This window comes from Pantherophis guttatus, chromosome 1, assembly GCF_059756535.1.
Source record: "Pantherophis guttatus breed Tessera chromosome 1, ASM5975653v1, whole genome shotgun sequence".
In the NCBI taxonomy this organism is placed as follows: Eukaryota; Metazoa; Chordata; class Lepidosauria; order Squamata; family Colubridae; genus Pantherophis; species Pantherophis guttatus.
The window spans coordinates 328,969,835-328,992,141 of NC_142063.1; the positions used below are offsets into that span (position 1 = coordinate 328,969,835).

Consider the following 22,307-nt stretch of genomic DNA (forward strand, 5'->3'; position numbering starts at 1 on the left):
AATGGTTTCTCATCAAACTAGAATGATTGGAGTGCTAGAAGGTTAGGGCTTAATTTCTGTGGTCTTCAATGTTGTCATTAATTGACTTGGATGAAGAAACAGCAGAAATACTAATCGATTCTGCAGACAACACAAAATGGGGAAGGAAAACTAGTATTTTAGAAGACAGAAATAAAATTCAAGTCAATCAATATGCAAGAGAAATGGACGGAGCATAACAAAATGAAATTTAACAGAGTGAAATGCAAAGTTCATCACCTTTAGGAAAGAAAAACAAAAGGCACAGATATAGAATCAGTAATAATGGCTTTGGCTTTGGTAAGCTAATGGTAGAAAAAAACCTTGGAATATTGGTGGCAAACTAAAGGTAAGTCAGTGGTGTGATGTGGCTTCAAAAAATTCACTGCAATTTTATACTATATCAAAGGTAGCATAATTTCCAAACCATGGGATGTAATGGTCCCACTTTACTCTGCCTTGGTTGGACCCACCTGGAGAATTGTGCCCAGTTTGTAACATCCCACTAAGACTTCGAATGGTGTGGGAGTATGAATGGATTTCCAGAAAAGTTGCAGACTACAGGAACCAGGAGCACTACTCAGGTGACACTGAGGACACAGATAAACCTCCAAGTGCTTCAACGACCTTCAAGAAGGATGCAAATGACCTGCTGTCTACAAGGAATATACCATATTTTTTGCACTATAAGATGCACCGGACCATAAGATGCACCTAGGTTTAGAGGAGGAAAACAAGAAAAAAAAAATCAGGCGGAGCCTGAGAGTACCACAGATAGGTGTCCTCTCATATGCCAGCTCCTCCTATTGACTCCTGCACTGCAAAAAAGAGACAGAAGAGGTGGGGTTCAGCACTGTAAAAGGACCCTGCCGCAGAGCCCTGGCTGCTATTCACCAAAGGACTGGCACCCACTTTTTTTGGGGGGGGAGAGGAAAAGTGCATCTTATAGATTGAAAAATACAGTAAATCCTTCCATTCCCCACCATCCAGTCAAAGCTGAAGAAGCTTCTTGGATGAGAAGCGAAACGTCTTCAGAGAAACAAAAAACAAAAAAATCCAGTTGCCTCCTGAAAAAGCACCATTGGGATCCCACTAAGACATACCCATAGAAGGGCAATAACAATTACTGGGGGTGGAAAATAAAGGCATTGAAGAGAAACTGAGGAAATGGAAATGTTTAGTCTTGAAAAAAGTGAGATGAGCCATATTGATATTCTTCAAACACATTAAATACTTGACAGCACACAGAAGAAAGCCAAGAACCTTTTTTCTAATATGCAGGGGAGAGAATAAAGATATTCATTTAATGACCATAATTGGGACTGGCAACTTGGTTATTCAGTAAAGTAATCACCAAGTGAAACCGCATCTGTGCCTTACAATCTTACTTCAGGTTTCCTTTGTTTTATAGACCTGTGAAGACTGTAAATGCCAAGAATTGGTGCTAAAGTTACTTTTTCATCACCATCAGAACTGCAAACAGTTACTGAATGAGGTAGTCACTAAATAAGGACCACCTGTAATTGATTTAAAAGAAAGCAAAGCAGATCCCAATTCAATATCAGAAGAAAAACCAAAAGAGCAGTTCAATACTGCATTCAGTTATAGACATGTGGATTCTTCTTCATTGGGGAGGTGAAATAGATGCGTTAAAGGAAGTCAGAGTTACTATCCAAAATGTCTCCTTGCAGCTCTATGATTCTATCCTACTATGACTTCCTCCTTTGGCTATCATAGTGGTTTCTGTTAAATTAGGGTGGTTATAAATACTTCTTCATTTGTAGAGTTAAAAAATGTAAATCGTCCATGTTATCTGCCTTCCTGTGTGGGTGTGGGTGTGGGTGCGCGCACACGCACGCACACACATTTTTCATGGGATGGAAAATACTGATTGTTGCATGAAAAAGAAACCGAAAGAGTAGAGAACCAAGGAAATGGACTCTCTACTTAATTAATTAGGAGTCTCTCAACTGGCCAGAGAAAAACCCACCGGTTGTTATATTTTGTGGCAATTAATCCCATCATAATCTGTATAAAGTTGCTTGGGAACTGGCTATTTGATTTTTGTATTAGACCTGGAGGGATCAGGCATGCCCACTCTTTTTCAACAACAACAAAAAACCGGCTTAGGGAAAATGAATTTATAAATCAGTATGTCATTTGCATGCCCATCAGCAGCTGCTCCCCAGAATATATTAACACCATCAGCAACCAAGCACGGAAAATTGGCTGCCTGTCCACTAGTGACTCACAGTTCAATCCAGCTGCAGGATAATCTCTAACGCAAGAGGACTCATCTCGCAAGCGTTCATCATGCAGGGGAGAGAGAGAGAGAGAGAGAGAGAGAGAGAGAGAGAGAGAGAGAGAGAGAGAGAGAGAGAGAGAGAAAGAAAGAAAGAAAGAAAGAAAAAGAAAGAAAGAAAGAAAGAAAGAAAGAAAGAAAGAAAGAAAGAAAGAAAGAAAGAGGAAGGGAAGAAGGAAAAGAAAGAAAGAGGAAGGAAGGAAGGAAGAAAAGAAAGAATATTTTTGTAGTTTATTTTTCCCCTTTACAATATCACATAATTTTTTTCTATATTTCTTTTCTTGCATATATGTATATCACTTGAAATTATGTTAATGCAGCTTTCAAATAGATAAACAGATAGATAGATGCATCAAGATGGGTAGATAAAAAGATAAAGTTGCTAGATGGATACAAATCCTAGGAAACCAATCCTTAATTAAACATGAGCTCTTTAAAAGCTCTTTTATACTACCCTGCCAAAAGAGCAAAAAGGAAAAGTAGGATGAGGGATTTAGATGGGTTTAAGTTGCAATTATGCAATTACACAAGGCAATGTTGTTGGGGTAGGGTGGGTGGGGTGGGAGAATAGGGTACAGAAAGGCAACTGCTGTCAATAGGAATTAAGCAATTATGGCCTTGTAAGGAGGACCCTCGACCTCCTGGGCCTCCACATTGAATTAATATTTTTTCATTTAGGGCAGCAAATCTAATAACTTAGAATGGCAGAAGAGTTATTTTAGCCCCTTCCCCCAAACTCAACATAATGTTTCCTCCTCCTTCCTGATCTCTGACTTGTTGGCTTTAGTGGATGAAAAACAATGAGGCAGGAATGGATGGATGTTGTGGGAATATACTTTGTGAAGAAGAGTCAAACTAACTTCCACAGAAATTGCATACTTTTAAGTAATGAAACCCTGAAAAATCTGGCCCTATATTTATTTCTTCACTCTCAAAAGCTGTAATGCTGACATGGTCCTGTTGTTCCAAACAGAAAACGGATCTACTTATTTTATGAACATTGGAAGATGGCCATATGTCTTTCTTTGTGGGATAACTGAGACTGCTGGGATATGTAGTTTAGTAATATTTGAGCCAGATGTCAGCATGATGTTAGGCACAAAACCTGGAACTATATTAATGGATGAAGAAAGTTCAAACTCATGGAAAGTCATTCACAACGAAAATGAGCTTGATACTCATTTTCCGAGTTCATAAAACATAGTGAACTAACCAAAAGGTTCATTCGTACAATCCTTGAAGTTAAAATTAGCTTTGTGGAAATGCTATTGTTGGAAGAAAAATCCGGTCTGGTTCCAAGCCGGGAGAAAGATGCTGGAAATAAAATGGAGGCTGGCTACAAGGAAAGAAGGTCCTGTTTATTTGTTTTTCAGAAACTTCAGCAACAGCAATATGTTTCTGGAGTGGCTGACCAATTGGCTGGATGAGCGGGTGGGTTTTTATAGGATTCTGGGGTTTGGAGATTGAGATGCTCCAGGGGGTTGTGCAATGTAGTGAGCCTTGTGTCTTTTACTATTCCAATGGCAGTGGGTTAATCCTATTATGTCCTAATGGTCATGCCCTGTCCTTGGAATTTGGGTGGGGGAAAAGTAAATTCTTAACCCCATCAGCTCCAGCCTTCGGTGGTTGCTGTGGCTGAAGGTGTTTTGTTTATGAATAGGATAGCCTGGCTTTCTTAATTGGTACAAAATATCCACCTCTAAAGGTTTCAGGCTTCTGCTTGAGGCTATGGCAGGAAGACTGTGGATGCTTTCTGCTTTTGATAAGATTTTTCTCCCTTTCTTCTTTGTGAAAATATAATATTCTACCTCTTTTAATATTCCCCAAAATATTTCATTTTTTAGGAGGGAGGGCCTTCCCACACTATTATCATTAAATCCTTAATTGACTTGGTTGCCATCACTGAATAGTTTTGTACCAGTCATTAACTCTCAGCCCTAACTTCTTTTTGTTTCTTTAGCTTTATATCCCACCATTCATACTGTACAGGATCTCAAGATGGAGGTAGAGAAGTCTCCCTCCTCCTATTTTCTCTCCCAAGACAACAACAATCTCCTGAGATAGGTTGGTCTGAGAGGTCTGAGAGAGAATGGGCAGAGTCTTTTACTTCTGGTCCAACACCTTCACCACGATACCCAGGGGTGGGCTTCAAAAATTTTAGCAAGGGGTTCTTTGCCCGGTTGCTAGGTGGGCGTGGCCATGGTGGGTGCGGCCTAGTCAGCCTCCTGCACCACGGCGGGGGGGGGCGTTTTTTCCCTCCCCAGGCTCCGGAGGCTTTCCTCGAGCCTCCGGAAGGGCTAAAATGGCCTTCCCAGGCTCCAGAGGCCCTCTGGAGGCCAGAAACGGCCCATTTCCGGCCTTCCTGAACTTCTGGTAGGCCCGTTTTTCACCCTCCCCGAGCCTCCGCGCGTGCCCTGCACTTACCTGCATCCAAAATGGGCCACATGGGGACTCCTGGGAGGGGAGGGGCAGGGTGGGCGGGGCCAGTCAGGAGTGTGATTTGGGGGTTCTCTGAACTGCACAGAATCTTAGCTGGAGGTTCTCCCGAACCCCTGTGAACCCCCAGCAGCTCACCCCTGACTATACCCATAGGTTCTCTTATAACACTTCTTATAAGGTGATTGTTGTGAAGAAACAATGGAAGAAAGAAATGCTGCGTATGTAACCTTGAGCTTCTAGACAAATCTAACAAATCATTTTTTAAAAAAAGCATGGCATAACCTTGTTCCAGCATGGAAGTAGAGGTTAGAAATGGGTTGTCCCAACATTTTTATCTGCCTTCTCTGTCTCACCAAGGGTAGCCAGCTATGATATTTCTGACCTGAAGGCAGGTAACCCCAGGTATTTTATTCCCTCCTTGCAATAAAATACAAATTGCTTTAATTACAACCCCCCCCCCAATATCTCAAAATTAGTCTATTTCTGTAGAATGTTCTTCCCTTTAAACATTGGGAGGAAATGGACTATATTATTAACTACCAGGCTAAGTCATACTTTGCAGTCAAACATATAGAATGTGCCAGAAAGGCCATTGTATCCTCTAGGAACCGTCTTGGCTAGATGAGGCGGATGACTTCAGAGGGTCTCTTCCTTCTGAAGTGGCTGCTTTCCACTTGATGACTCATGGCCACTAAGAAGGTGTGAAAGATCTTCTACTCCCTCCAGACCCTCAAAGACCTTTTACTGCTCAGGGATAGACAAGCCATCACCCTTGACTCCTTAGTCCAACAACTCACCAGGAGAGACGTTGACTAAACACAGCCAGACATGGAATGGCTGCAGATCCAGGGCCATCTACTTGGCACCCCAACTCAATTGTCAAACATCTCACATCCCAGCATAGTATCTGCTACTTGACAGATGCTTTGCCCTGCTTAATGGTACAGCCAGCCCCATCTTCAACAGGCATTTGCTCTTCACTTAGATCTGACTCTACCTATCATCTATCAATGCTTCATGAATGTATCATAGCCATTCAAGAACATCCTGAAACGATGTGCTTGGAACCTGATGAAAAATAGCAGAGAGGGCACAGGGTGAAAGAAATGAGCTATGGGGCTATCAGTTGGGGGTTGTTTTTTAAAGTCATGGGTCAAATGAGATAAGCGATAAGAGACTGGCTCCCAATGGTAGGGCAATGAATGACACCTTCCCACTTACAACTACGGTATTCGCAATTCAGGGCCTGGAATCAAGCAAGTAATTTGGATACATGAAACACAAGATCCCACAAGCCCCTCTGACCACTTTGGCATTTTAAAAAAAAAAAAGAGGACACAGTGATAAATAAGTGATTCAAATGTGCTACTCTTTCATGTCACATAAGACCTTCTGGCCCAGTGTAGGCTGCTCTCTTCAGCCAAATGTTAGGGCTGGCCCTGATTCCCATTCATTTCCTTGATGTTTGTAGAAGAGATTGCTGGATTATGTCCCAAATCTTAATTAGATCAAAAGAGGGTGACATTCAGACTTTTCTAATCCAGGTGCCAAAATGTGTTCAGCCAGGTCATAATTCATGAGGACCACTGACCATCAACTAGTAGGTAATAATTGAGAATTGAATTCTGTCCCAAAATATGCTGGATTATTCACAGAACCAGCATGGCTTGAGACAATGAATGTTAACTAATATGGGGAAATGTCTACTGTTATGTTTTAACCCCTCTCTTTTATTAGAAGGGAACAAGGCTGACTGACAAACATCAGCTGTAAAACAGGAGAAAAAGGCAAGTCCAAGCACTCAGTAACAAAATTTAGGAGCTAATGGATACGCATTAGTGTATGAACCTTTACTAACACAGTTAGCTGGCTGGAGATGGGATATTTGGGAAATTTTCCTCCCACGTCACTTTTCCCAGAGCTAAAGATCTCCCACTGTAGATTTCTATATTAAACGGAAGCCTATTTAGTCACAAAAAGTAAAACAGTGCCATTTTGGTGATTGTCCAAGCCTCCAATGTAAAAGTTTGTTTTCTTTTTCTTTTTCTCTTTCTTTCTCTTTCTTTCTTTCTTTCTCTTTCTTTCCTTCCTTCCTTCCTTCCTTTTCTTTCTTTTCTTTCTTTCCTTTCTTTCTTTTTCTTTCTTCCTTCCTTCCCCCTCCCCTCCCTCCCTCCCCCTCTCCTCTCCTCTCCTTTCCCTAAAGTTATCCCTACTGATTTTCTGTTTTTGAAATTGAAAAAAAAAATCATTTCATTTGATTGGTTTTATGCACATTTTAGCACGCACATCTCTCAGAGATTTGTTTTATGTGCTTAAAAAAAAAAACTATACTAAAAAGGAGAATAGGAGCCAAGAAAGACTGGGCGAAAATAAACAACCCATGTCACACTGTCCTGAAAGCTCTGGTGTTGCAAGAAAGATGGGGTAATTTTTGCTGTACTTCAAAAATTCTTTTAGTTAGTCTTACTTTATTTTCAGACTGCCGAGGTCAAAAGGGCAAGACTGGAATTTGGGTCCCTGCAGTCCTGCAACGGGAATTGTTCTCCTTTCCCCCTCCCTCCTTGCTCCCCCTCCCCAGCAGAGAAAGCAGAGGATGACAAATGCACAGGGGGAATGTCATTGAGACCTGTGTAATATTCATCAACTTCCTTCAGCCAAGCGTAATTTCCATTAATAGAGAACTGAGATTCTTGTCCCAAAATAGCTAGCTGTGTGTTGATAAGGGCCAGCTAGAGGGAGCAGATCTTCACTCTCCAGGTCTGGGCAGAGAGTTTTGGGACGGCTCTGGAACAGGACATGTCGGAACGTCTAGTGCCCTTCACTTTTCTACGCAGCCCCAGCTGGGACTGGTACAGGGGCAGCAGGCTCTTGGACCAGTCCTTTGGCATGCCACTGATTCCCGAGGACTGGTACAAGTGGCCTACAGGGACCACCGGCTGGCCAGGTTACATGCGACCTCTGGTCAGCTCAAATCCAGAGCCGGTGGCCGCTAGCCCCGTCGTCAGCTCACCAGGGCCCAACCCTGCCTACAACCGGGCTTTGAGCCGCCAATTGAGCAGTGGCGTCTCTGAGATCCGGCAGACTTCAGAGAGCTGGAAAGTGGCTTTGGATGTCAACCACTTTGCACCGGAAGAGTTGCTGGTGAAGACAAAGGATGGCATAGTGGAAATCACTGGTGAGTAGCTTCTTTTGAGGTCTCTCAGATTAAGATTACAGATTAACAGAGTTTGAAGGGACCTTCTGGGTCATCTAGCCCAACTCCCCGCTCAAGCAGGAGACCCTACACCATTTCTGACAAATGGCAGTCCAGTCTCTTCTTAAAAGCCTCCAGTTATGAGGCTCCCACAACTTCTGAAAGAAACGTCTGTTTCATTGGTTGATTGTTCTCACTGTCAGAAAATTCCTCCTTATTTCTAGGTTGAATCTCTCCTTGGTCAGTTTCCATCCATTATTCCTTGTCTGGCCTTTGGGTGCCTTGGAAAATAGCTTGACCCCTTCCTCTCTGTGGCAGCCCCTCAAATATTGGAAGACTGCTATCATGCCTCCCCTGGTCCTTCTTTTTACTAAACTAGCCATGCCCAGTTCCTATAGCTTTTCTTTATATGTTTTAGTCTTCAGTTCCCTAATCATCCTGGTTGCTCTTCTCTGCACTTTTTCTAGAGTCTCAACATCTTTTTTATAGTGTGGTGACCAAAACTGGATGCAATGTTCTATTCTCAAACATCTCCCTTTTCTAAATCAGTTTTTCAACCGCTCCCGCAGCAAAGGCCAGTGACTTTGAGTCAAACTCTTAAGGTCATTAATGGTTGCTGCAATGCTTTGGGGTACACAAGGAGGACTGCTCAGAGGTTAACACTTCATAAATGATAGCTGAGATCTATAGCCTCCCAATGTAGCAGAGGTTCCCCTTGTTTGTAGGATTGTTGCCTATGAGAAGATGTTGGGCTGATCAATCATCTGTCCTTAAGCACTTAATCCATTCCTTTAAAAATATTTCTCCTTTGGTAGTGTGGTCATTAGCACTGATGATGTTACCTAGTTTGGGTAATGAAAGTCTGCAAGAAAACAAGCAAGCTCAGAGAGCAACGAGGACCCCTCATGTCAATCCTGAGCTACAAATATTCTCCTTTCTGTATTGGTGTTTATAATTGAGATTTTAATAACCACACTACCAAAGGAGAAATATTTTTAAAGGAATGGATTAAGTACTTAAAGACAATATGTTTATTTATTTTACTTATTGAATTTATATTGAAAGAAATCTGAAGGAAGATAGCTGCCTCATACCATGCAGGCGTTACTCCTTTCCCCTGTTTACTTCTTTAATCCGATCCTTTTAAAATCTTCGCTTCTTCTTCGCTTTTTTTCTTTTTTCTCTATAAACTTCATTGGAGGGCTTTGTATCGACCCATCCTGTAGAAATAGGATTTGTTATCTTTTAAATAATACAGACACCAAAAATGCACGAAATATATATATATATATATATATAAACTTTTAATACTTGAAATAATGGTCTCCAGGCCAAAAGAAATGTGTATTCAGACAATGCATTTCAAATGGGGGGAAAAATGAGCCATAAGTGAACCAATCAATCAGTGAGGACTTTTTGAGGACTGGTCTAAGGTTTTAGTCAATTGAAGCCAGCAGCCCTTTTTCTTAGAACGCCTCGTCATAACAGCTCTTACTACACTGGTCACAAGAGGCTTATTACTGGATTGTACAGAAGGCTCTTTGAGTGCTCAGCATGCTTTTAACAGGATGTAATGAAGACGCTCTGTTTTGTTTTGTTTTTTGGCTCCAGGAAGTTCTTGTCCTATAGAAAAGGTGGCATGTTAATTTTAATTTATTGTTTTATTAAAAACACGAGGGAGGCATTACGTGACCATACCGGATTTTATGACTTTTTTGGGGCTGCAGTCATTAAGTGAGACATCATGTGACTTTCAACCTTCCCTGTCAGCTTCCCCACTTACTTTTGCTTGGCAGAAGCTGGCTGAGAAGGTTGTGAAGGGTGATTCTGTGACTACAGACGTTGCAACTGTTGTTTAAGTGCAAGCCAAGCCGTTTGCTGAGCATCCGGATCGCTGCACCTGTCATAAGCGTGAGGATTGGTCGTAATTCACTTTTTTTCCCAGTGCCATCGTAACTTTGAATAGTTGCTAAATGAATGGTCGTAAATGGAGGACTACTTGTAAGGGTGATTCCATGCTGCAGCCTAAGCTGCTTCTCTCCCTGGCTGCTTCAGACTGTTTCTTCCGCCACCTTCAGACATTCTAGGACTAGGGGTGACGAGGGGGTGCCATGATAGGAGTATTCCAATATTTGAGGGGCTGCCACCTGTTTTCCAAGCCACCTGAAGGCAGGACAAGAAGCAATGGATGGAAACTAAACAAGGAGAGAACCAACCTGGAACTAAGGAGAAATTTCCTATCAGTGAGAACAATAAACCAGTGGAACGGCTTGCCTTCAGAAGTTGTGGGTGCTCCATCACGGGAGGCTTTTAAGAAGAGACTGGGCAGCTACTTGTCTGGAATGGCATAGGGTCTGCTGCTTGTGCAAGGGGTTGAACTAGAAGACCTCCAAGGTCCCTTCCAACTCTGTTATTCTGTCATTCCAGTCCAGACTGCAAGGGATTGCCAATGAGTCCAGGCTGTGGACTATGGCCACCAGAACACCTGCTGGGCAGCAGTGGGTTTCACATATTCTTACCACTAGTTTGCCACGTATGCGCCTTCCACGCATGCATCCGGCCTCAAAAACGTGGCTAAATAGGACGGCATTATGCCGGGGCAGGTGCCACCCACAGTCGCCGCTACTGATTCGCCCGAACCGGCTGAATAACACCTCTGCTGCTGAGTGAGTCCCTTGCATCTGGCTTTTCCTATCCCTGCTGGCTGGTTCCTGGGTGGTTCAATCTACCAGTGTCCCTCTTTTCCTTTTAGGGACTGTTCTCTTCTCACTAATCCCCGTGCTTTTCTTTCGCTTTCTCAGAAATGTTTGCACACGTACTTGCACGCCCATTTCCTACACCAACTCCTTTGTTACTGTCATTGGTCCTTTCTCTCTTTTTTTAAACCCCCATATTTGTCGCTTCATAGCTCCCAGACTATCCTAATCAAAGCAAATAAGGGGAAACTTGTTGGAAACTTGGTAGCAATGAAGAATTGAGAGTTCAGCTTCAGAGAAGCCAAGCATAGGTAGTCCTCGATTTACGACCACAATAGAACCCCAAAATTTATGTTCCTGAGTGAGACATTTGTTAATTTGCCCCATTTTACAACATTTCTTGCCCCAGGTTTGTTACCTGAATCACTGTAGTTGTTAAGTGAGTAACATGATTGTTAAGGAAATCTGGCTTCCCCATTGACTTTGCTTGTCAGAAGGTTGCAGAAGTTGACTACACGACTCTGAGACACCGCACGTCATAAATATAAGTCAGTGGCCAAGCGGCTGAATTTTGATCACGCGACATGGAGATAATGCAACTGTCCTAAAATAAGTCACTTTTTTCAGTGTCATTGTAACTTCGAACGGTCACTAAATGAATTGTTGTACGTTGAGGACTAACTGTAGCAACAACCCTACCTTGCAACCTAAAGGTATTTAGATATAGGAAAGAGAAGGGAAACTTCGGAGAACTTTTGGCAGGGAGCATTTATTTATTTATTTATTTTATTCCATTTATATTCCGCCCTTCTCCAAGTGGACTCAGGGCAGTGCACAGCCAGAACTAAAACACATATCAATACAAAATTTAAAATTATTAAAAGAATTAAATAACTGTGCCCCCCCCCAAAAATTAAAACATTGAAAACTAAAACCCCTTTGACAATTTAAAAGCTAAAAAACTAAAAAAAAAAAAGAGGGGGGGGTTCATGCCAGCCCTGCTTGATGGAAAAGAAAAGTTTTTAAGGCATGGTGAAAAACCCGGAGATCCGATATCCTTCGTATCTCCGGGGGCAAATCGTTCCAGAGACAGGAGCTGCCACAGAGAAGGCCCTCCCCCTGGGGGTCGCCAACCGACATTGCCTGGCTGACGGCACCCTGAGGAGTCCCTCTCTGTGGGAGCATACTGGTCGGTGGGAGGCTATCGGTGGCAGAAGGCGGTCCTGCAAATACCCAGGTCCCATGCCATGGAGCGCTTTAAAGGTGGTGACCAACACCTTGAAGCACATCCAGAAGACCACTGGAAGCCACTGCAGCTCACGCAGGAGAGGTGTCACATGGGAGCGGCCCCTCGCTCCCATAACCATCCGCGCGGCCGCATTCTGCACCAGTTGGAGCCTCCGGGTGCTCCTCAAGGGGAGCCCCATGTAGAGAGCATTGCAGTAGTCCAGGCAGGAAGTGACGAGCGCCTGAGTGACTGTGCGTAGGGAGTCCCGATCCAGAAAGGGACGCAACTGGCGAATCAGGCGGACCTGATAAAAAGCCCCCCTGGCCACGGCCGTCATATGCTCTTCTAAAGACAGCCGTGCATCCAGGAGGACACCCAAGTTGCGAACCCTATCCGTGGGGGCCAATAACTTGCCCCCAATAGCCAGCAATGGCACCAGCTGGCTATATCGAGACGCCGGAAGCCACAGCCACTTGGTCTTGGAAGGGTTCAGTCGAAGCCTGTTACTCCCCATCCAGGTCCGCACGGCCTCCAGGCACCGGGGCATCACTTCAAGGGCATCATTGGGATGGCATGAAGGAGATTTCCCAGGGAGACCACATTTAACAACCCACTAGAACAGGGATGTCAAACTCAATTTCATTGAGGGCCGCATCAGGTTTGTGGTTTGACCTCGTGGGGCTGGGGTGGGCATGGCCAGGGTGGCCATGGCCAGCATGACATCATTTGTGTTGGGGGCAGGGGTGAAATCCAGCAGGTTCTGACAGGTTCTGGAGAACTGGTAGCAGAAAGTTTGAGCAGTTCGCAGAACCAATAACGGAAAATTTGAGTAGTTTGGAGAACCAGCAAATACCACCTCTGGCTGGCCCCAGAGGGAATGGAGATTTTGCAATATCCTTCCCCTAGGAGTGGGGAAGGAATGGGGATTTTGCAGTATCCTTCCCCTGCCATGCTCACCGAGCCACGCCCACCAAGCCACATTACGCCCACCAAGCCACGCCCACAGAACCGGTAGTAAAAAAAAAATTGGATTTCACCACTGGTTGGGGGGCACCTATGGTGGCCCAAGCACTCTGCCAGTGAAAACAGGCTCCTGAGCTCCATTTTTGGCTGCAACAGCCTCCTGCAACTCTCTGCCAGCAAAAACGGAGCTTGGGAGGGCCATGCCCAGCCATGCCATTCGCTGGCAGAGGCACTGCGGGCCAGTCCTTCGCTATTTCGAGGGCGGCCCGTGGGACAAATCTAAGCATCTTATGGGCCGGATCCGGCCCACAGGCCTTGAGTTTGACACCCCTGCTCTAGGGCAAAGGATTTAGGAGTCGGAACATTTTAATCCTAACGACTCTCTGCCTACTCACCTAATGAATTTATCCAGATTAGGTAAGAAATGAAACCCTTCCTGGAGGACATAAACTGCAGGTAGACTTTGATATATAGAACAATTCATTATTTACAACAACTGTACTGAAAAAAGTGACATGACTGTTTTTCATACTAACAACCATTGCATTACAGTCATGTAACCAAAATTTTGAATGCTTGACTCATATTTATGATGGTTGCGGTGTCCATGGGGGGGTCACGAGATCCCCTTTTACGATCTTCTGACAAGTAGTCAATGGAGAAGCCAGATCCACTTAATAACTTTGTTAAGTTTCTAATTTAATAACCGCAGCAATTCACTTAACAACTGTGGCAAGAAAGGTTTTAAAATGGGGTAAAACTCACTTAACAACTGCCTTGCTTAGCAACAGACATTTTGGCCTCTTTCTGTGGTCATCAGTCGAGGACTACCTGTATATGGGATCTCCCTCACCAACTTGTTCAGACCGAAGAAGATACTTGGATAAGCAGCGAAACGGTTCAAAGCAACCCCAAAAAAAAAGAAAGAAAGAAAGAAAGAAATTCAGTTCCCATGACTCAATTTCCAGATTTGCTTCACTCAACCTGGGCAGAAATCAAAAGGGAGACATCAAAGCTGAAAGGTGCCCAAGCTTCTAAGCCTGGTTGAGTTAATTTCATTGACTTAATAGGACATAACAGGTCAACTGCAAGATTGTTTAAAAATCCACAACTGCCAACCCACAGAAAACCGAGCAGCCAACAAGCCCAGGTTGAAATCACTGTGCAGGGCAGTGACCAAGAGAAGGGGAAATGCCACCCACTTTCTGAGGAGATTCTCAATCATCCAGATCACGGGTTGTCCCGAAGGTGCTTTTTCAAGAGGCAACTGGACTTTCTTCGGGGAGCTGAAGAAGCTTCTTGGATGAGAAGCAAAACGTCTTCACAGAAAAACAAAAAAGTCCAGCTGCCTTTTGAAAAAACACCTTTGGGGCACGCACTGGAGCTAATCAGAGTTTGGGCTGGATCAAGGCACTGGAGACCCCCCCCCTCTTGTGGTGCAGGGCCGTCGAGGCTCTTGGAGGGCAAAAAATGGGCCTCCCGGAAGTCCAGAAACAGGCCCATTTCTGGCCTCCGGAAGGCTTCCGGAGCCTGGGGGAAGCCGTTTTCACCCTCTTGGAGGCTCGAGGAAAGCCTTTGGAGCCTGGGGAGGGCAAAAACATCCCCCCACCGCCGTGGTGCAGGAAGCCAAGTAGGCCACGTCCCCATGGCCACGCCCACCCAGCAACCGGGCAGAGAACCAGTTGCTAAATTTTTTCAATCCCACCCCTGCCTAAAAGTTTAGTTTTTCCAAGAGACCTCTCAAAAGCAGAAGAGAAAAAGGACAGATTGTAGCTGGTGCTCTTATTGCTGATTTTAAGACATGTATGGAGCTTGTTTGGGACTTCTGTGGCAGTGGTGGGTTTCAGCAGGTTCTGACCAGTTCTGGAGAACTGGTAGCAGAAATTTTGAGTAGTTCGGAGAACCGGTAGTAAAAATTCTGACCGGCTCCACCCCCATCTATTCTCTGCCTCCCAAGTCCCAGCTGATAGGGAGGAAATTTTGCAATAACCTTCCCCTGGATTGGGGAGGGAATGGAAATTTTACAGTATTTTTACAGTAATTTTACTGCCACGCCCACGAAGCCATGCCACACCCACCAAGCCACACCCACAGAACCAGTAGTAAAAAAATTTGAAACCCACCACTGTTCTGTGGGCATTACAGTCTTGGGCTGACCATAACAACATTGCTGAAATTATGGAAAATGGGACTTTATATTTGCCTATCAATTGCATAAGCAGGAACAGAGATCGCCTCAGTTGAGCAAGATACAGTGCAAACCCATTTAAATGAGAGTAATGGCTTCCAGGTCTATGAGCCTTGAAAAGTTTTTGTTTGTGTGTCTGTGTGTTTTTGAGTCAGACTTGACTAGAGGTAACCACAGTTTTCTTGGCAAGGTTTTTTCAGAAGTGCTTTGTCCTTGTTTTCTTCTTTGAGGTCTGAGAATGAAGGACTGGCCCAAGGTCACCCAGCTGGCTATCTAATGCTAAATTCCACGGTCTGTCCAACGTTATAAATTTAGTACTGAATTATCTCATTTTTTCTCTCTCCACAATACAGTCACAAACCAGCCAAAGAGCTTGGTAGACACAACACACTAAGCCAGGGAACAAAACAAATAGCAAACTGGGACCAAGTTGAAACTCTCTCCGTCCCGTTTTGAAAAGTGGGGACTTCTGATTTCGGTTTGGTCTACTGCGGCAGAATAAGTTTTGCATCTTAAAAGTCAAATATGGTTCATATTATATAGCAGGACCTTTTGTAGAGGTGGTCCTATCAGAAGCGGTTGTGCAATGCCACTCTCCTGCCTACGGAGCGGAGATAAAAAGAACAAAGGTGGATGAGAACAGAGGAAGCAAACAAAGAAATTGCATAGCTGGGAAACTTCACTTCCCTGTCTCCCTTGCCAGCTGGATTGCAGCCGGACTATTCCATTCCCAATTAAAATCAAGGAGTCTGATTAGGTGCCAGATAGACTTTTTTTAAAAGTATATTATCCAACTTCCCTATAACATAAGTCTCCTGGATCCAACATGCATATTTAAATCATACTCAGTCTAAGGCAAAAAAGACATCTCTCTCTCTCTCTCTCTCTCTCTCTCTCTCTCTCTCTCTCTCTCTCTCTCTTTTGCTAAAATGCGCCAACTAAAAGCACTTCAAAAGATTACAGCAGCAAGTTAGCCAAGCGGTGTATTCACTTAATTGCATCACAGACACGTTTTTTGTCTCAACACTTATAACAATAACTCCTTACCAAGCAAGGCCGTCATGGGAGGGAAGGGGGTCAAAAAAGTCAAGGTGGGGTCTATGATTGTGAGATTGAAGCAACCAATGCAATGCCCATTGCTCAAAAGGGGCAGGGCTTCAGTCATGCGATCACAACCGCCATCTTGAATTTTCAATCTGGGAAGGTTGCCAAAACATCAAAATGGTTGGCTACAGTTGTGCAATGAAAGCCCTTCTCCTTTTTAAAATTCTACCAGACACAATACAGGTAAGGCTTTGATCATGTGATCATGGCTGCTACCTTGATTTTTTAAAATTACACCTCCCACTGACATCTCTGTCCAACCAATCATCCTCTATGTTAATTACAGTTAGTTATTCTTGCATTAGAGTTACTTCAAGCATTTTTTGTTGTTTTAAGACTTAATGTATCAATTCTCATATGAATAAGGGGCAGCACATAGCTGTCTTTCACTGATCTTAAATAGATAAACAGGGATAGACCTGTTTGGTGATAGGATGGGAGACCACCCAGTAATCCAGGTGCTATACTTAGAAGTTGAAAAATATCTCAGAAGTAGACCATGGCAAAGTAGTTCATCTGTTGCCAAGAGAACTGTAGGCTTGTCCTTTTTGAGGTATAGTAGCAAGAGTAGCCAAGTGACCTAAAAAGAACCTTCCAAAATACTTTGGGGCCTTAAAACAAGCCTATTATGGTTTGTAGATAAAGCTTCTGTTGACGATTCAGCAACAGTCATGCAAAAAGAGAGGGGAAAAAATAACAATTCAATCAGCAGGATTTTGATTGATTCTTTGATGACAAGATGAATGTATAGGTAGTCCTTGACTTACAATCATCTGTTTATCAATCATTCAAAATTACAATGGCACTGAAAAATTAACTTACAATAGGTCCTCATACTTACGTCTGTTGCACTATCTCTTTGGTCAGGTGATCAAAATTTAGATGCTTGGCAACTGGCATGCACTTATGATGGTTGCATGTGCGACTTGTGGTTATGTGATCGCCATTTACACACAATGGCGTAATGTTGTGTGTATACACGAAATTACTACACCTAAAATTAAGGTACAATTTTGCTTAACTGGTCCTGTTGTACTCCTTTGAATGACGGCTATATAAAACCAAACTATTCTTTGTTGGGAAAAACCTCAGAAGGAGAAGGCTTCTACGTCCAATAGCTACTTGGAGGGATGTCCTGGAAGCAGCTGGGAGTGACTGGCCACTGCAGGCCAGGACTTGGGAAGTCAGTCTTTCAAGCCTTATTCAGAATAGTCTACATAATCTATGTAGAACAGTCTTTGTAATCTAAAATGGACGACATAGAATCTATTCATTTTTTAAACAGGAAAGCATTGAGGGCTCTGTCACAGAGGTATTTTCTTTTCCAGGCAAACATGAAGAAAGACAAGATGAGCATGGATTCATTTCCAGATGTTTCACAAGAAAATACACGTAAGTAGATGTTATGACCAGTGGTGGGATTCTATTGGTTCGGACCGGTTCGGGTGAACCATTAGTTCCAACTTTCAGCCGTGAGAGAACCGGTTCTCTCTTTCTTTGAAATGGGCCCACCTGCCCACCTCTGCGTTATACTCACCTATATTTCTACTTCCAAAGCCCAGCTGATCAGGGTGGCAGAATAGATTGCCGCTCCTCAGCTGTTTTCCATGCTCTCAGCAATGCAGAAGTTCAATTTTCTGCAAACTGTGCACATGCGCGCATAGCACATGTATGGTACGCACGCGCTCAGCGAACCAGTTGTTAAACTGGTAGGATCCCACCCCTGGTTATGACTCCCCAAATGACCCCTGTATGTGAGAAAGTCGGCAGCAAGAGCAAACACGTGATTTTCCTCTCCATTATATTCTCTGAATACAGAGAATACAGGAGCCATGGTGAGGCCGTGGTTAGAATATCATATTGCAGGCTAACTCTGCCCACAGCTAGGTGTTTGATCCTGACCGGCTCAAGGTTGACTCAGCCTTCCATCCTTCCAAGGTTGGTAAATTGAGGGCCCAGATTGTTGGGGGCAACATTGCCGACTCTGTAAACCGCTTAGAGAGGGATGTAAAGCACTGTGAAGCAATATATACAGTAAGTCTAAATGCTGTTGCTAACTGCTATTGTTGAATAAATATCCGCTTGCAGTTTGAACTGGAAGATATCTGTGTGTGGAGAGATGGCTTTGTACCAGAGGTGTCCAACCTTGGCAACTTTTTAGACCTTGGACTTCAACTCCTAGAATTCCACATGTCTTAAAGTTGGCAAGGTTGGATACCCCTGCTTTACACCGTCTCCTGGGTCCTTGAAACATACTTCCCAGCTGTGCACACAAACAAGCCTTCAACCTTGATTTCCTTTCTCTCTGTGAGAAAATGGCTGTTAAACATTTTGCATGTCCCTTTCTGAGCCTTCTTTTGCTCCTTGTATTTCTATAGCAGAGTGAACAGAATTGTGCTTACTTAATACATCAACCAAGGGACAGGGTGGCTCAGTGGCTAAGACACTGAGCTTGTCAATCAAAAGGTCGGCAGTTCAGCAGTTCAAATCCCTAGTGCCGCGTAATGGGGTGAGCTCCCATTACTTGTCCCAGCTTCTGCCAACCTAGCAGTTCGAAAGCATGTAAAAAATGCAAGTAGAAAAATAGGGACTATCTTTGGTGGGAAGGTAACAGCGTTCCGTGTGCCTTTGGTGTTTAGTCATGCCAGCCACATGACCACGGAGAGTCTTCGGGCAGCACTGGCTCTTCGGCTTTGAAACGGAGATGGGCACCTCCCCCTAAAGTTGGGAACGACTAGCACATATGTGCAAGGGGAACCTTTACATCAACCATATATACAGTACTTTAGAAAGGAATCAATATAGGTAGGTTTTTTGTTTTTCTTTTCTCATGATTCTCAACAGGGGGAAGAATAATACTAAATAGTTACATCATCCTAATACTTCAAATGTTGTAAAATACTGACTTTGTATCAAGTGGAAATCTTTAGAGAGAATGTAGGTTATCAATGGCGTTCCAAATCTCATAGGACTCCAAGCTCCATTATCCCTGACCATAGAGGATGGTCCCTATGGGCCACAGCCACTAGTGGACTGCAGCAGGTTCAGAATTGGGCTGTGCAAATGGAGCTGTGCGCGCTTGTGAGAGTGCCTGTCACATGGAACAATCCACTCTCCCCTCCCTCCCTCTTCCAGGCCACCAAACCGGAAAATTTGGAGACCACTAGATTAGGGCATTGCTGGAATCTATCAGATTTCTAAAAGGCATCAAATACCTCTTCCTATCTATCTCAATGTCAAATGGGAGGTGTTTCTGGACCTCCGTGTGCCCCACAAGAGTATAGTTTACAGTGTGGTTAAAACCTATGCAAAACTAGGAAGAGGTGAGAAGTAGTGAAACAACAATCAAACTAAAACTTACAAGAAAATCGATACAAACTGAAAGGATAAAATAGTAAAGCATTTAGACTTATAGATTACTTCACAGTGTTTTTTACAGCCCTCTCCAAGCGGTTTACAGAGTTTACAGCTATTGTCCCCAACAATCAGGGGTCCTCATTTTACCCACCTCGGAAGGACGGAAGAATGAGTCAACCTTGAGCCTGGTGAGATTCGAACTATATGGGGTGGGGGGACACTTCAACCAAATTCCCGAATTTTGCCAAGCATGAGGATCAGGTATAGGTCACTTTTGTCAGTGCCCCTTGTGACTTTGAATGGTCACTAAATGAACGGTCGTGAAGTCAAGAGCCACCTGTAGTTTAAGAGAAGCAATTATTTTTAATCCTAAATCTTCGGTATCTTGAACTCCTCAGGATTATTACAAGTCAGTTTCAAACTCTTCTGAGTACTGCTTGTTGAAAATAATGGCAACGTGGAGATTCTTTTACAGTCAAGATTGACCGGGGGGTGGGGGGATAGGCAGGGGTGCTATTCAGCAGGTTCTGGAGAATCAGTAGCAGAAATTTTGGGTAGTTCGGAGAACCGGCAAATACCATCTCTGGCTGGCCCCAGAGTGGGGAGGGAATGGAGATTTTGCAACATCCTTCCCCTGCCATGCCCACCAAGCCACGCCCACAGAATCAGTAGTAAAAAAAATTGAATTCCACCACTGGGGATAGGAAACCAATGGACCTCAAGTGATTGCCAAATGATAATTTCCTAGTATCTCTCAATACTGGTTCTACTGATTGTGAGAAAGGGTCATTCAGTAATAGATGCCCAATTTTTAGGAAGAAAACAGCTCTGTGAAATCATTTGGATTAACCCAGTGGTGGGTTTCAAAAATTTTTACTACCAGTTCTGTGGGTGTGGCTTTGTGGGCGTGGCAGGGGAAAGATACTGTAAAACCTTCATTCCCATCCCACTCTAGGGGAAGGTTACTGCAAAATCCCCATTTCCTCCCAATCAGTTGGGACTTGGGAGGCAGAGAATTGAGGGGGACGGGGCCAGTCAGAATTTTTACTACCGGTTCTCCAAACTACACAAAATTTCCGCTACCAGTTCTCCAGAACTGGTCAGAACCTGCTGAAACCCACCTCTGGATTAACCTCATAAGCTTCCCAGACCATTCTGATGTGCTCTTCCTTTCACAGGTTGCCTCCTGGCATTGATGCATCCGTGGTCCGATCATCGCTTTCCCCAGATGGCATGCTGACCGTAGAGGCCCCTTTGCCCAAACCAGCCATTCAGTCTGCAGAGATCACAATCCCAGTCACTTTCGAAGCCCATGCCCAGATTACCCCATCAGATGCCAAGAAGCCTGAAGAGGCCACCAAGAAATAAAGACCTTTTGAGATACATAAGTCTAGGAGAGAAAACGGGCATTTAAAATCTCCCGTATATTCCATTTTGTAAAGGCATCGTTGTAGTCAGGCGTTCAAATAAAACTCTCAAACTCCTACATGATTCTACTGTTTTTTTTAAAAAAAAAATCATGTAAGTTCAGTATTTATTTTCCTTTTCAGAATGTAAGAAAAGATGAAGAGAGAGCTGGGCATCTTTCCTTAACAAGATCGGTCTTTTCCCACAAATATCTCCAGCTAGTTTAGAAAAATTCCCCCCTCAACCTGCCTGGGATTTATTTTTATTTATTTATAAAATGTATTGGCCGCTCATCTTACCATAGGGTAACTCTGGGCGGCTTACAGTTACATCTTAGTTAAAACAAAACTGTTAAAATCAAACCTTAAAACCAAAGACACATGGGGAGAGTGAGGGGAGGGGAATCTGTTACTAATCAATCACCTCCATTGCGCTGATTCCCCCATTGGGGGCCCAAAGCCAACTGGCACACCTACATCTTTAGGCCTTTGTGAAAAGATAGGTGGGTTGGGACCAACCTCACATCAGGGGGCAAGATGTTCCAAAGGGCAGGAGCAACACCTGAGAAGGCCCTCCTCCTAGATCCCACCCGCCAGAATATTCAGGCGGATGGGACCCGCAGCATGCCTCCTCTGCTGGCACAAGTGGTACAGGCCAACCCCAGTGGGGTAAGATGGTCCCTCAAGTAACCTGGACCCATGCCATGAAGGGCTTTAAAGACTTCACCCAGTGGTAGGATTCAATGGGTTCACACCACTTCGGCTGAACCGGTTGTTAAATCGCTGGCTGGCCACACCCTTCCTGTTCTCGCCCCTTCCAGAAGTCCCCACGCACCCTGTTTTGGCCATCAGGTAAGTGCAGGGAGGCCTACTAGGCCCAAAACGGGGCACGTGGGGGTGCAGTGTGCCCCCCCCTTGGCCTGTTTTTGCTCCCAGGGAGTTGCAGGAGGCCGCATACTGCCTGTCACACTCCCTGGCCACGCCCACCATGGCCACATCCACCCAGCCAGTCATTAGGGCAGAGAACCGGTTGTTAAATTATTAAGTTATTAATTAAACTAAATTATTAAATTATTAATAATTATTAATTAAATTATTAGTTAAATTAAATTATTAAATTAAAATATTAAATTATTAATAATTATTAATTAAATTATTAGTTAAATTAAATTAAATTATTTGAATCCCACCACTGACTTCACCTACACCTTGAATTGTACTCGGAATTGGTAATCAATGCAGCTCGCGGAGCAGCCGTGTCACAGAAGCCATTCTTGGGGGGCCCAAAACTACCTACCCTGCCCCATGTAGAGTGCATTACAATAGTGCAGTTGTGAGATGACGAGTAACTGAACGACTGAGTGTAGTAGGGAATCCTGGTCCAGGAAAGGCCACAGCTGGTGCACAACACAA

General features: G+C 43.9%; 1 protein-coding gene and 1 long non-coding RNA gene across 3 annotated transcripts in view; one reads left to right on the forward strand and one right to left on the reverse strand.

The window, feature by feature from the left end:
• LOC132712278 (uncharacterized) overlaps positions 1-22,307 on the reverse strand; it is a 51,030-nt gene that overhangs the window by 21,304 nt on the left and 7,419 nt on the right. For both annotated transcript variants that reach the window (XR_015731619.1, XR_015731618.1), the window contains exon 3: positions 9,047-9,172. This is a non-coding gene — a long non-coding RNA (uncharacterized LOC132712278). The remainder of the gene's footprint in view (positions 1-9,046; positions 9,173-22,307) is intronic.
• Positions 7,471-20,974, forward strand: HSPB1 (heat shock protein family B (small) member 1). The gene is made up of 3 exons (XM_034420926.3): positions 7,471-7,934; positions 17,460-17,523; positions 20,667-20,974. Exons 1-3 carry the CDS (start codon positions 7,556-7,558, stop codon positions 20,854-20,856), a joined length of 633 nt encoding a protein of 210 aa, XP_034276817.1. The 5' UTR covers positions 7,471-7,555; the 3' UTR covers positions 20,857-20,974.

What these genes read in the sequence shown, in the direction of transcription:
- HSPB1 (XM_034420926.3), top strand. Translation starts at nt 7,556, where the DNA reads ATGTCGGAACGTCTAGTGCCCTTCACTTTTCTACGCAGCCCCAGCTGG. An exon ending in TGGCATAGTGGAAATCACTG is followed by an intron (nt 7,935 to 17,459) that starts GTGAGTAGCTTC and finishes TTTCTTTTCCAG; the next exon opens with GCAAACATGAAGAAAGACAA. An exon ending in TGTTTCACAAGAAAATACAC is followed by an intron (nt 17,524 to 20,666) that starts GTAAGTAGATGT and finishes TTCCTTTCACAG; the next exon opens with GTTGCCTCCTGGCATTGATG.